Source organism: Pimephales promelas, chromosome 21 (assembly GCF_988280905.1).
Source record: "Pimephales promelas chromosome 21, fPimPro1.hap1.1, whole genome shotgun sequence".
Taxonomy (NCBI): domain Eukaryota; kingdom Metazoa; phylum Chordata; class Actinopteri; order Cypriniformes; family Leuciscidae; genus Pimephales; species Pimephales promelas.
The window spans coordinates 3,493,373-3,508,430 of record NC_142789.1 but is presented as its reverse complement, the minus strand read 5'-3'; the positions used below and the strand labels follow the sequence as shown (position 1 = coordinate 3,508,430).

At 37.8% G+C, this 15,058-nt stretch overlaps 1 protein-coding gene across 1 annotated transcript; it reads right to left on the bottom strand.

Moving 5' to 3' along the window:
- Positions 1-2,304: 2,304 nt before the first annotated feature.
- On the bottom strand, positions 2,305-10,394 carry faim2b (Fas apoptotic inhibitory molecule 2b). The gene is made up of 12 exons (XM_039663246.2): positions 10,305-10,394; positions 9,353-9,416; positions 9,196-9,272; positions 9,041-9,105; positions 8,494-8,547; positions 8,334-8,384; positions 8,198-8,237; positions 6,212-6,249; positions 6,008-6,095; positions 5,761-5,856; positions 2,739-2,792; positions 2,305-2,630 (listed from the first exon to the last, which is right to left on the bottom strand). Exons 1-12 carry the CDS (start codon positions 10,317-10,319, stop codon positions 2,481-2,483), a joined length of 792 nt encoding a protein of 263 aa, XP_039519180.2. The 5' UTR covers positions 10,320-10,394; the 3' UTR covers positions 2,305-2,480.
- Between the last annotated feature and the right edge of the window lie 4,664 nt (positions 10,395-15,058).

The following is a 15,058-nucleotide window of genomic DNA, read 5'->3' as shown; positions in this document are numbered from 1 at the left end:
TTTTTTACAGTGTGTTTAGGGGACAGGCAGCTAGCCGATAGTGAGGAGACGTTTGATGTATGTGACAAAAAATGTTTTGGCCCAGCATCGCTTAGAGAACCCTTAATGAGATCAGTCTGAGGCCCTGTCCACACTACTGCGTTTTCGTTTAAAAACGGAGACCTTTTGCTACATTTGCACCTCCCGTCCACACTAAAAACGAAGACCTAAAACGGAGAAGTTTAGAAACGCTGCAGCTGCGTTTTGCGTTTTGAATCTCCGAAGGGCGTTTTAGTCTGGACGAGACAAAACGGAGAACTTCAGAAACGCTGACGCAGAGGCTGACGCTCGGCTCTATGATTGGGTGTCATCAGTCATGACGTTTCCTTCCCTGATTCGTCATTCACTGTTTACACCGGCACGCGCATGCCCAGTGTTGGTGAATGGTCACGTGATCCGTGTTTTCAGTCGTTTTAATGTGGACGGAGATCGTTTCTAATACGCAGATAAAACACCGGTGTGGACGGAGATCGTATTCGTTTTAATTCTCCGTTTTTAAACGAAAACGCAGTAGTGTGGACGGGGCCTGAGAGTCAATAGCTTCAGACCTCCAAACTTCGTGTGGCCTTCAGATTAGCTGAAGAACAGTGCACAGCCAAGCCTTACATCAACAAGTGCAATGCAAAGCAGAGCTGTAAAGCAGCCGCCACTGGACTCTAGAGCAGTGGACACCTGATCTTTGGAGTGACGAATCACGCTTCTCGGTATGATGTTTTATTAACAAAGTTTGGGAGGAGCACGTTCAGGTAATTAACACGGGTGGAGAGCACTCAACAATCAATTATAAGAGGTGTATGTGTAACGGAGGCCAGCTAGTAGTTGCTGTGCGAGTAAACCTCACTCCCCGATCTCAATAGGCGCTCTAGCGACAGACGCTAGAGGCTGCAGTCTTTAGCCTCCTTGTTAGAGTGCCTGACTCTCACGCCGGAGACCCGGGTTCGAGGCCCGCTCGGAGCGGGGCGAGTAGGACCCGGGTGTGAGGGGTTACATTGGTGCCGTGACCCGGATGAGAGTGAGGTTTAGGGGGGTGAGTGTAACGGAGGCCAGCTAGTAGTTGCTGTGCGAGTAAACCTCACTCCCCGATCTCAATAGGCGCTCTAGCGACAGACGCTAGAGGCTGCAGTCTTTAGCCTCCTTGTTAGAGCGCCTGACTCTCACGCCGGAGACCCGGGTTCGAAGCCCGCTCGGAGCGGGGCGAGTAGGACCCGGGTGGAGGGGTTACATATGGAATCAGCCGTCTCACCTCATTCCATCGATAGTTTAGCAGCATCCCTCCATCAAGCTTTCTACACATTTCTAGTCCTAACTACTTAAATAGCGGAGAGTACTCTGGGTTCGGGCCGAACTCCAAGCTAGAAGCCCTCAAATATGCATTAAACTTTACCCTCTCTAATTGTGTGAACTCGTGAACTGGCAATCTGATGGATGAGTCTGCGTTTGGCGGCTGTCAGGAGAACTGTACTTGCCTGACTGCATTTTTACAAGTGTAAAGTTTGGTGGAGGGGGGATTATGGTGCGGGGTTGGTTGGCCTCAACCCGAGAGAACACCTTTGGGGTGAAGACTGCGAGCCAGGCCTTTGACTTTCATTCTTCTTCTTTTCTCTGATCTTTCTAGTCTTCTCGTTAGCAACATAAGACAACTTACCAATCTACTAAGTAATACTTGAAAGCTCTAATTGAGAAACTTACGTTAAGATTAGCTCAAAAATAAATCCTGATGCCACAGTTTAATATCTACTTATCAAGTACATTCATAGATAAAAATATAAAGTGCTTATTGAAGACAGATTGGTCATATGCAAGCAGAAGTGCAGCAGTACATTATGGGTATCCAGAAATGATGAACTGTAAAATACATAACATATGTGTGAAAGTTACAGAAATACAATGCATTATGAAAAATGTCGTGCAATACACAATGACAGATTATGAACATTCAAAATTGTTTGAAATTTCCATGAAATTATGTTCAGTCAAGTTTTTCACAGTTTGTTGACGCACAACATTTATATATAAAAATGATTAAACAATATTTAATAATAGAGCTTAATATAAACTCTGCATGTGAACTTTGTGAACCAGTTGAGTGAAAACTGTTATTAGCACACAGACTAACATCATCTGCCAACCAAGAGCAAAAGGCTTTTTTCTTCATTTTTGTGGCCAAGATACAAACCCACATTTGATGTACATTTTTTTATCTAAATTTGAATTTGTTTATTAATTTAAATTGTATTCAATTTATCAGTTATATTAAAAGTTTTAGATTTTGACCTTTGAATAAGTTAAAAGCACATATTAACATTACCTGAGAAAACACTTAACAGTGTTGATTTTCCTTCAACCTAACGAAACATAAAAGGCCACATACATTGGGTTTGCAGAACAGTTTGGAACATTAATATTGTATGTGATGGAGAATATTACTACACAACCGCGGCTCATTCTCGACCATCACCAAACAACTGCAGCAGGAACGTGAACAAGTACACGACATCCAGGTAGAGACTCAGAGTGGCAAAGATATACTCTTCAGGACTCATGGCGTATTGTTTGTTCCCCATCAGCATCTGCAAATCGAAGGCTAGAAACTGAGACAGACGAGACAGAGACTCGGGTCAGTGCATTATATCACCTTAATCACAAAGTAAATCCTCATTATTTTAAACTATAATCCTTTCTTCTAATCTGCTTCTCACCATGGTGAACACCACAGCTCCAATGCTAGCATAGACCGCATGTAACCAGGGGACCTTTAAAAAGAGAAACCGTTAGAAGGCGACTAGAATCTAGGACAGATAATGGTTTTGTACAGATTTAGACTGGTATTATTAGCCAGATTCTAAAAATACAGTCCAGAACAAAACAATGTTGTAACACATTACAATCAACATGCATTATGTACTCATTTCTTTGGATGTAATGGGTGAAGCAACGCATTACTTTATTAATGTAACACTTTAAAGGAGTAGTTCGCTTTTAAAAAAACGTTTGCTGATAATTTACTGTCATCCAAGATGTCCATGTCTTTCTCACTTCAGTTGAAAAGAAATTAAAACATTTAGATGAAAACATTCCAGGATTGTTCTCCATATAATGGACTTCAATGGGAACCAAACGGTTCAAGGTCCAAATGAGAGTTTCAGTGCAGCTTCAAAAGGCTTTAAACGACACCAGACGATGAATAAGGGTCTTATCAAGCGAAACGATCGCTCATTTAAAAAAATAAATAAAAAAGTTTAAGTTTTATAAGCACAAATGCTCACCTTGCTCTGTTCTGTGATGCGTGTTCGTGACTCTCCTGTTCGAACTCGTTCATCAAAATGAACAAATCTTTTTTCGAGTTATTTGTGACAGATAAATAAGTATAAATAATATTCGCTAGAAAAGACCCTTATTCATCGTCTGGTGTTGTTTAAAGCCCTTTGAAGCTGCACTGAAACTCTCATTTGGACCTTGAACCTTTTGGTACCCAATGAAGTCCATTATATGGAGAAAAATCCTGGAATGTTTTTATCAAAAACTTTAATTTCTTTTCGACTGAAGAAAGAAAGACATGGACATCTTGGATGACATGGGGGTGAGTACATTATCAGCAAATGTTTACAGCTCTCCAGAGTTTTGTTCGTGAGTAAATAGTGAGTAAATAATCGTAACCAGTAACTGCAGAGGTGTTGTGTGTGTGAAGATGATGGCTATTGTAGATCTAAACTAAATGTGAGCATTTACTCATCCCACTTGAACAAAAACACTATTCCTCAAAATGAATTAAAACAGACTGAAATTTTGACCTTAGAAATTTTGACAATGGGTCTTGTCTCGACTTTTTGACTTTTTTAGAATCGCCTGTGACAGCGTTAGACTGGCTGTCTATGGGCATGCACAAACATGTCCTTAAAACAACCCTTAACGTTCATTTTCAAAACTGTGCAACTCACCGAGTGGTTGGTGGTGTTCATTGATGATTAAAAACAAATATATCTGCGCAATGTATGCTTTCAATCCGTGTTGTTTGCTATTGTGGAACTATTTATTCAGATACCTCACAACCGCGTATAAACTTCCGTCTGAAGCGTTAGCACACTCCCGACCACTTGATGGCGACAACCAGGATGCTGTTGGTAAGTATTCTGATTAGTTATTTTGTCATTTTGCTTCTATCTATGCCATGGGGTGACTTTAGACTGTAAAAGATTGCCTGCGAGGCTGTGCGAGCTTCTCCTCCTGTCTATACGGTAATTTTCTACTGTGCGACGGACAGTTTAGTGGTTATGACGCAATTTTTAGCCTATTTTTACAAGAACGGCTTCTACGTGGCCAGAACGTAACATACAAAGTAATGGAGCCTTTTATACATTGTCGTGTTTCTTTAGAAATAAATAATGGATAAATGGAGACTTTGGACGCCTCAGATGTAAAGTTATTCGCTGTCAAAGTGACGCCAAAATGAATGGGAGTCAATGGGATGCTAACAGCAGGTGATAGTACACTACAATGGCGGCCCCCAGAGGCAGCTTCAGCTTCCGGCTGATGGATTACCCCCTTGGCTAGCCTTCTGAGAGACGGAGAACTGAGCGAAAAGACTACAACCAAATGTAAACAGACTCCTTTCCTTTTCCGGTAGCTAGCGCAGTAATATCAACGAGCACTGAGTCCTCCAGCAGACATCAATGCGATTTTAAAAAATGACATAAAACATGACAGAAACGGTATTTCGCTACGCTACTTGTTTCAGAACATCAACGAACACCACCAACCACTCGGTGAGTTGCACAGTTTTGAAAATGAACGTTAAGGGTTGTTTTATGGACATGTTTGTGCATGCTCCTAGACAGCCAGTCTAAAACTGTCACAGGCAGTGTTGTAGTCGAGACCACCTCACTCGAGTCCGAGTCGAGACCGAGACCAGAGAGAGTCGAGTCCGAGTCAAGATGAGTCCATAGAGAGTCGAGTCCGAGACCAGAGACGGTCGAGTCCGAGTCGAGACCAGAGACGGTCGAGTCCGAGTCGAGACTGAGACCAGTGAGGGTTGATTACCTAATTTACTTTTATTTACTTAGAGAAATCCTTTTTTTTTTTTACTGAATTTACTTAGAGTTTAAAAAATATGATCAGTTTAGGGTAAAAAGGCCACATAGTAGGTGGTGTTAAAAGTAATTTTATTACAATTTGTCGTGCGCAGTTGCGCATTAGAAAATCACCAATCACTGGGCATGTCAATCAATTTAAAGAAATATTTTATTAACATACATTAATAATCATGAAAAATATTTTGAATTGAACTTGAGTGGACTCGGGAATAAGTCCGAGTCCTAAAAAAAAATTTTTCGAGTACGAGTCAATTCCGAGTCCAGATGCACACGAGTCCATGACAAGACCAAGACCATTAAAATATGGTCTCGAGACCGAGTCCGAGACGAGTCCGAGTCTCGAGTACTACAACACTGGTCACAGGTGATTCTAAAAAAGTCAAAAAGTCGAGACAAGACCCATTGTCAAAATTTCTAAGTCCACCACTCTATTTCATTCAAAACAAACTACAAATTAGACTCAAGGTGTTAAATACCGGAATTATCCTTTAATGCATTACTTTACATAAAGAGTTACCTAATTACTTACTTTTTTAGTAAGTAACTCAATATTGTAACACATTGCATTTAAATGTAACTTTCCCCAACACTGGTCCTGAACTCTGTGTATTCAATTGTTTCCGATACTTACATAGCCAAAGGGAACCACGAATCCCATGACAATAGCACAGAAGAACATGACCATACACAGACTGAAGAGAACACCTTGGTATGAGGTGATGTCAATCTATAGAGACAAAAAAATTATATTATTGTATTTTGAATTGTACTTTAAGGCAACAATGCTTCATAAAAGCAATATGATAAAAGACACCAATGTTCAGTAAAAATGTAATATGTAATAAAATGTAATGATAATTCTTTCATCAGTTGCTCACCTTGCTCTGAAAGCTGAAGATGGTGACGCACAGAAGCACGGTGGCAGTGATGCCAATGCACAGCATCACAGATTTGGTGTTGTAGAAACTGTAGGAAAAATGATCATTGTGGTCAGTAGATATTACTGTAAGTGTAAACATATCCTGTGGAATTTAGAAAAACAAGTTTGCAAACATTCAAACACGTAACGGATATGTCATTACCTGGAGATAAAACCCAACATGGAAGCCATGCTCAGAGTCTTTGTTTGCACAACGTTCACAAAAGCATGCAGAATAAATGACAGTGGGGGAAAAGGGGGAAGAAAATAATCAAAGAACATTTAAGTATATTAATGCAGTGTAATGCAATGAAATGCAAACATTTTAAGTTTGGCTCTAAATGATTTTTGGGCTACTGTAGATATTGGTTATTAAGACAAAGGGCAAACCTGTCCTTTACACTCTTAAAAATAAAAGCATCCAAAAGGATGTTTTGTCTGTGATGCTGTAGAAGAACCATCACTGGCTCCTCAAAGAACCTTCCAGTGCTCACTTCGGAAAACAACTTATTTTTCTTAGTGTGAAGAACATTTGAATAATCTAAAGAATGTTGGTGCATTTGAAACGTTCTCCATGGATGTTAAATAGATGTTTAAGGTTCTCCATGGATGTTAAACGGATGTTAAAGGTTCTTTGTGGATGTTAAACGGATTTGAAAGGTTCTCCATAGATGTTAAACGGATTTTAAAGGTTCTCCGTGGACGTTAAACGGATGTTAAAGGTTCTTTGTGGATGTTAAACGAATGTTAAAGGTTCTCCATGGATGTTAAATGGATGTTAAAGGTTCTTCGTGGATGTTAAAGGTTCTCCATGGATGTTAAACGGATGTTAAAGGTTCTCCATGGTCCATGGATGTTAAACAGATGTTAAAGGTTCTCCATGGTCCATGGATGTTAAACGGATGTTAAAGGTTCTCCATGGATGTTAAACGGATGTTAAATGTTCTCCATGGATGTTAAACGGATGTAAAAGGTTCTCCATGGATGTTAAATGGATGTTAAAGGTTTTGCATGGATGGTAAAGGTTCTCCATAGATGTTGAATGGATGTTAAATGAGCTCCATAGATTTTAAATGGATGGTAAAGGTTATCCATGGATGTTTAACTGATGTTAAAGGTTCTGCATGGATGTTAAACCGATGTTAAAGGTTTTCCATGGATGGTAAAGGTTCTCCATGGATGTTAAAGGTTCTCCATGGATGGTAAATGTTCTCTGTGGATGTTAAAGGTTCTCCATGGATGTTAAACAGATGTTAAAGGTTCTTCGTGGATGTTAAAGGTTCTCCATGGATGTTAAACGGATGTTAAAGGTTCTCCATGGATGTTAAATGGATGTTAAAGGTTCTTCGTGGATGTTAAAGGTTCTCCATGGATGTTAAACGGATGTTAAAGGTTCTCCATGGTCCATGGATGTTAAACAGATGTTAAAGGTTCTCCATGGATGTTAAAGTTTTTCCATGGTTATTAAACAGATGTTAAAGGTTCTCCATGGTCTATGGATGTTAAACGGATGTTAAAGGTTCTGCATGGATGTTAAACCGATGTTAAAGGTTTTCCATGGATGGTAAAGGTTCTCCATGGATGTTAAAGGTTCTCCATGGATGGTAAATGTTCTCCGTGGATGTTAAAGGTTCTCCATGGATGTTAAACAGATGTTAAAGTTTCTCCATGGATGTTAAAGTTTCTCCATGGTTATTAAACAGATGTTAAAGGTTCTCCATGGTCCATGGATGTTAAACGGATATTAAAGGTTCTCCATGGATGTTAAACGGATGGTAAAGGTTCTCCATGGATGTTAAAGGTTCTCCATGGTCCATGGATGTTAAACGGATGTTAAAGGTTCTCCATGGATGTTAAACGGATATTAAAGGTTCTCCATGGATGTTAAACGGATGGTAAAGGTTCTCCATGGATGTTAAAGGTTCTCCATGGTCCATGGATGTTAAACGGATATTAAAGGTTCTCCATGGAGGTTAAACGGATATTAAAGGTTCTCCATGGATGTTAAACGGATGTAAAAGGTTCTTCGTGGAACCATCGATGCCAATAAAGAACTTTTATTTTGAAGAGTGTACTTGAAGTGAGAGACTGTTTTATTTTAGCATGTGTTTCATTATGATAAAGTCAAAGTATTTAAACAAAAACTCACAAAGATTGTAAGCAGAATAAAATTCCATGGAAACTTCCTCCTATAAAACAGAAATGAAAAGATTATATTCGATGTGCTTTCCTGCTTATTTCTCATATAGAATAAGTGTATCACCAAAACTGTTTCATGAACTGACCTCAAATCACCACAGCAAACCAATGAGAAATATGTGATGAGAAACAGAAGACTGCAAAACACAAACATTTTGCTAAAGTTAAACATCACACAAATTAATACCTAAATGAGGAACATTTTAAAGCATTTATGGCCATATTTGAATGACTGATATTACGTACTTGGACATGGAGTACAAAATCGGATGTGTTTGAATGTACATCCTCACTGGAGCACTGAGAAAAGCAGAGCAAAAGAGATCAGGAGTGTTCTTAAAAACTCAAAAATCAATACTTAACATAATACGCTTACACATAACTCATACAACGCACTGTTCAAAAGGTTGAGGTTGGTAAGATTTTTTTTGTTTGTCTTGTTTGCTCACCAAGTCAAACCAGTAAACAGTAATATTGTTCATGTGATCAAAGCTGTATTGTTTAAAAGAGTGGGCCAATTTAGTCCCAAGTACAGTGTTGGAATACACTTATAAGTATTGATATACTTAAAAATATACTTGAACTTTACTTGAATATACTAGAAGTACACTTGTTTTGTAAGGATTATCAGTGTTCACAAGAGTTTTGCTGCTTCATATTTTTGTGGAGACTGTGATGGAAATCTATTGTTCAATCTTTTGAACAGTTTAATGCGTTCTTGCTGACTAAACGTATTCATTTCGTCACAGTAATAATAATCCATCTTTGACCAGCATGCAGTATTTCGACTCACTGGAAGGTGAAGAGGGCGATGACTGCGACTGTTAAGAAGAGCTGCAACATCAGAATGGAATAAACCTGCCAGAAATGACAAGACATGTGTTTATTACAAGCGTTTTGATTTGATAATCCTCAACAGATATTTAATTTGAACATTTAAATTGTCACCTTTCGTATAAAGATTCGTCTAATAAATTTGTCATCCCAGGAAAAAGTTCCTTCACCGTAGTAGTAACCAGGACATCCTGCAAAAAGACAAATAAATTCATAAATCAGACCAGAAATATATATTTGAGCACATTTGGCCGAATGCTACGATAAGCACCTGCGTTGGCCTCTTCGTAGCTTGGCGGCACCTGTCCTTCCACGGTCTGGACCGTCGGGGAAATCTGGGAAACAAACCGATTTGGAAAATAATATTTAATGTAGAGGCCAATAACATAATGCCAAATAATAATCATTTAACTCACTTTGAGAATGGTTATAATACAACTCTGAGTAAACTTTAATCTTTGATTGGATTATTGTTTATAAGCTTATGGATATGATCCAAATTTAGAGATTAACTGACCTGTGCAAATGAAACCATGAAATACAGGACATATTGTCTAATGAAAAAGATCATTTAGATTATGTGTATGAAGTGTATGAATGCAAGATGTAAAACAGTTGGTTTCGTTTTAAAATTCTTTAGTAGAATAAAACTGTTGATTATGTGTTTATGTCTCAGTAAAGACAGAAGCTTGATCTATAAATAGTGGTAATAATCTCCTTATGGAAATATACAGTAAAGCATGCGGTGTCTTCTGAGGAAATCAGATCCGAGAACTACATTTGAATGAAACCATTATTATTATATGTTACTGTATTATATATATATATATATATATATATATATATATAATTTTATTATAATGATATCAAGATTAATTCAGCTTCACTTTTCTTTCACGGTTTACAGGGTTCAGGAAGTCTTCTGATTAGTTTTCTGTTCTATTGCTATGTTCTTCTGTTCTATTTTATGTTCTATTGTCATATTATTTTACCTTATCTTATGCTGTTGTGTTGAATTCTATTCTATCCTATTCTGTTGAATTCTATTCCATAGTTCTGGTTTGTTATATACTATTATTTTATTATTTTCCTTTTCTATTCTATTCTATTCTATTCTATTCCCCTCTTCAAGGTAAAGCGCTTTAAGTACCCAGAAAAGGGCTATATAAATGTAGCAGATTATTGTATTCTATTCTACAGTAACTGATAAAACAACACCTTACCTTTTTCAGTGTCATTGTCTATGATGTTTTCCAGCGATGTGAGGAGACGCTGTGGTTCTCAGCGGAAAGCGGAGAGTTTCAGTCGGTCAGTGTGTGTGTGTGTGTGTGTGTGTCTCTACAGTGGCGATTTATAGTAGCCTATCTATCCAGGCTAATCCCTCCAGCAGGGCTTTAGTTCATTCCAGCAACGTCTCAGCACTGGATACCATGATGGGATTGAGTGGGAAAACACAAGCTTCATAACAGATCCTGGGCTTTCCTTGAACATGTGATGCAACAGGTTTGCTATATTTAGAGTTATATAGCATGTTATGTACACTCAGCTAAAGGATTATTAGGAACAGCTGTTCAATTTTTCATTAATGGAATTAATTTATCTAACCAACCAATCACATTGGCAGTTCCTTCAATGCATTTAGGGGTGTGGTCCTGGTCAAGACAATCTCCTGAACTCCAAACTGAATGTCAGAATGGGAAAGAAAGGGGATTTAAGCAGTTTTGAGCGTGGCATGGCTGTTGGTGTCTGAGTATTTCACAATCTGCTCAGTTACAGGGATTTTCACACACAACCATTTCTAGGGTTTACAAAGAATGGTGTGAAAAGGGAAAAACATCCAGTATGCGGCAGTCCTGTGGGCGAAAACGCCTTGTTGATGCGAGAGGTCAGAGGAGAATGGGCCGACTGATTCAAGCTGATAGAAGAGCACTCTGAAATAACCACTCGTTACAACCGAGGTATGCAGCAAAGCATTTGTGAAGAAGACACGACACACACAACCTTGAGGCGGATGGGCTACAACAGCAGAAGACCCCACCGGGTACCACTCATCTCCACTACAAATAGGAAAAAGAGGCTAAAATTTGTAAGAGCTGGAAAAACGTTGCCTGGTCTGATGAGTCTCGATTTCTGTTGAGACATTCAGATGGTAGAGTCAGAGTTCGGCGTAAACAGAATGAGAACATGGATCCATCGTGCCCGTTCTCATCCCATGGCTTCATATACTGACGCTCTTGATATTTCGTCTACATCCAACACAGATGGCACCCTTTAGCGTCAATATAAATGTCATATATAAATGTGCCAGAAGGCACCTCCTAGTGGTGTAACCCTAATCCTACCCCAGAACTAAACCTACCATAACCGAACAAAGCTCTGTGCGTGTTATATTGACGCTAAAGGGTGCCATGTGTGTTGGATGTAGACGAAATTTCAAAAGTATCACTACATGACGCCCTCAGATGAGAATGCGTTGATCCATCATGCCTTGTTCCCACTGTGCAGGCTGGTGGTGGTGGTGTAATGGTGTGGGGGATGTTTTCTTGGCACACTTTAGGCCTCTTAGTGCCAATTGGGCATCGTTTAAACGCCACGGCCAACCTGAGCATTGTCTCTGACCATGTCCATCCCTTTATGGCCACCATGTCCCCATCCTCTGATGGCTACTTCCAGCAGGATAATGCACCATGTCACAAAGCTTGAATCATTTCAAATTGGTTTCTTGAACATGGCAATGGCCCCTTTAGTGCCAATCAGTGTTTGTTTTCATTTTATTTCATTTATTTATTTATAGGTTTATGTATTTGAAGGAGATGCTCTAGATATGGTGGGGCTAAATTATGCAAAGCTTATATACAAATATCAATCATTTAAAATCAATTCTGGGCTGCACTGGCAACCAATTGAGTGAGGCTAAAACTGGTGTCACATGCTGCCTGTTTTAAGCATGAACTCACTTCATTTTGATACATTTTTCAGTAAAGAAGACTTAATAGGCTATGTGAAGTCATTTTGCTTCTCAAGTAAATGTACCTAAATCGATTTAAGAAAGTTTAGATATATTCATACACGAAAACGAGACAGAACTAATGAGAAATTTGTTAAAAATGAAATGTATTTATTTAATATGTATGTCATACATATTTTCATAAAAAAGTTATAATTGTATTAAGATTGATCCATAACTTCAAGATAATAAAATACCCTAACAATATTCATAAGAAGAAAATATCAATGAAAGAAAAATACAATAAATACTAACTTTATTCATTTCAAAAATGTTAATATTTGCTAATAACAAGATAAGAAGATATAAATATTAAGATGTTAATAATGCACACAGTACAGCTGGTGTCAATAATGCCCTGTTCATTTCATCGTTCACAAATATCTAAAGTAATGTAAAAGGCTTGTGAAATGGTCTATGTTTTTTAAATATGATAAATATAGTGCTGTAGCCTGATTGTACATCAAGAAGCAGTCATTTATTTCCATGATAGTTTGATAGAAGAGACAGCTTGTCACGAGTGATATATGTACAATATATTGGGCAAGTTGTCGCATTAAAATAAAAGCAAAGACGAATTTTAATTCGTAGAAGTGTAATTTACATTCATAAAATCATTATAAAACAAACTAACAATAATTAGATTTACCTGTTTCATTAAATGTTTTGTGATTCATATTGTTCATATACTGCTTAAGAGCAATTATTAGCTATATCAAAATGATTATGCAATAGTATTATTATGCTAGTCTCTGTCAGGTTGTCAGGTCATGAGACTTGAAACGGTGACTTCATGCTTTTGCTTTAGTAAGCAGCTTCTGGAACGACTGCCAGTGTGTTAAGAATGTAAATGGTTTAAGGGTTTATTTCTAGAAGCCTGCTTGTCAGTGGGCCAAACTATAGTACGATAGCTGTTCATTTATGTGACCTGGGGGAAAGAAAGAGTTCAGTTTCGCAGTTGTTTTATACATTTGAATTTTACTTGGCAGATGCTTTTAGCCACAGCGACTCGGGCCTACATCACATTTCATTACATTTTATAAGTTCATACATTTCCTGGGATTCAAACCCATGACCTTGCCGTTGTTTGAGGTATTTTACAGAAATGTAGGCTACTTTTCAAAGTCATGTCAGAAATATAACATTATGTCATCTAAGGCTAACGTGCTAGTTTGTCGGTAGAGGGCGCTCTTTAATTTATTATGGCCTGGTTTCTTTCCAATAGTCATTACGTTTCTTGTAATAACCATTGACCTTTGACTAGCGCAGGGTTTTTCCTTAGGCCTATTTTCCGGGTTTAAGTTGGGCTATGACATGCCGGAGCTGAACATTATTTTTGTTTTGTCCTGTTTTCCTAAAAAAAGAAAGACTACAAGCTGCATATATGTGCAATAATAATAATGATAATTGTGATATTACATATATACTATTTTATGGTTTGCTCCCTTTAAGATTTAGCATTATAGCTTGTTTTCATATGACGTCACGTCACTGCGTTGGCATGGCGCGAAATGCAAATTGAGGGCAGGAAGTGATTTGGTATTTAGAAAGCACTATAACAAACTCAAAACGCATGTGTTGTCATTTGGTTACTTAAATCTATCAAATCACGAGGAGTTTTAATCATGTACCAAAAGTTGTTGTTCATAAAGGGGGGAAATGCTAGAAATTGACCGAAAAACTCCGGAAAAACGGCTTAAAAACCTACGTCTGTGGTCGGGAGGAGCTGAATGGGAAAATGCCCGTGTGTGTGTGCAGTGATCACTTCTTCAAAGGTGAGTTAATACAACTTAAGTGTCTATGATTGTGTAACGTGTAATGTTTGCGAACTTTGTAAAGTCAAAGTATGTCTGTAAGACGAGGTAGTTGATATCTACTGCCTCGATGGCAGGAAAATCTTTCAGTTTAGTTGAAAAATTGCCCCTCTTCATAACGTAAGGATCATGTCCAACATATGTTTGATTTTTTGATGATATCTTTCTCTTGTAATAGCGTGTAAAGTAGTACAGTATAGGGACTTTCCTCCATCTCGTCCATTGCGCTCTTCACTCCCTGACCTCCATATGAATTTCGCGCGTGATCATAATCTTCAGTCTCTGTCATCTTCAGTATCTTCAGATGACGAGTTCAGTCTCTGTTTCATTACTTGCTTAGCTTGCAACCCATAAGAAACATTAATGTATTTTAGATAGATAGATAGATAGATAGATAGATAGATAGATAGATAGATAGATAGATAGATAGATCGCTTTTTTTTATTCAAACTATTGTCGTTCAACTCTGTGTCGTTAATGTAACTTGTTCAAATGTAGTATGGCTCAGTAACCTCAAGAGGGCGCACTTACTGTATTTTTATGCCGCGTCAAACATTAATTTGGATGTACAATATTTATTTATTTGTGTATGATCCATTAATACAAACACTTTCTTTTCTCTACTCTATATCTATATATATCTATATATCTCTATATATATATATATATATATATATATATATATATAAAGACATACTGCATTGGAGTTAACTGGGCAGGGTCACAGCACTTACGTAATGTTGTCCTATAGTTTAACTGCATCTAATACTCTCCTCATTTGCAAGCCTGCTAAATGCTTATGTTAAATGTTCATATCTGGAATCAGTTGTTCATACAGTATTGATATACATTTGATAAAGACTATATTTGATAACCTATACATATTTTAAATAGTTGATATACATACAGTACACACACACACACACACACACACACACACACACACACACACACACACACACACACACACACACACACACACACACACATATATATATATATATATATATATATATATATATATATATATATAATATAATATTTTTGTTATTCACATGTATGTTTCATTCTGTATGGCCAACATTAAATATTCTAGACTCATTATTCTGTGCTACATTCTGTAATTGAAGTGTGTGTGATGTATGAAATGAAGCAA

What these genes read in the sequence shown, in the direction of transcription:
- faim2b (XM_039663246.2), bottom strand. An exon ending in CTACGAAGAGGCCAACGCAG is followed by an intron (nt 9,273 to 9,352) that starts GTGCTTATCGTA and finishes GTCTTTTTGCAG; the next exon opens with GATGTCCTGGTTACTACTAC. An exon ending in TTATTCTGCTTACAATCTTT is followed by an intron (nt 6,250 to 8,197) that starts GTGAGTTTTTGT and finishes GTGCAAACAAAG; the next exon opens with ACTCTGAGCATGGCTTCCAT.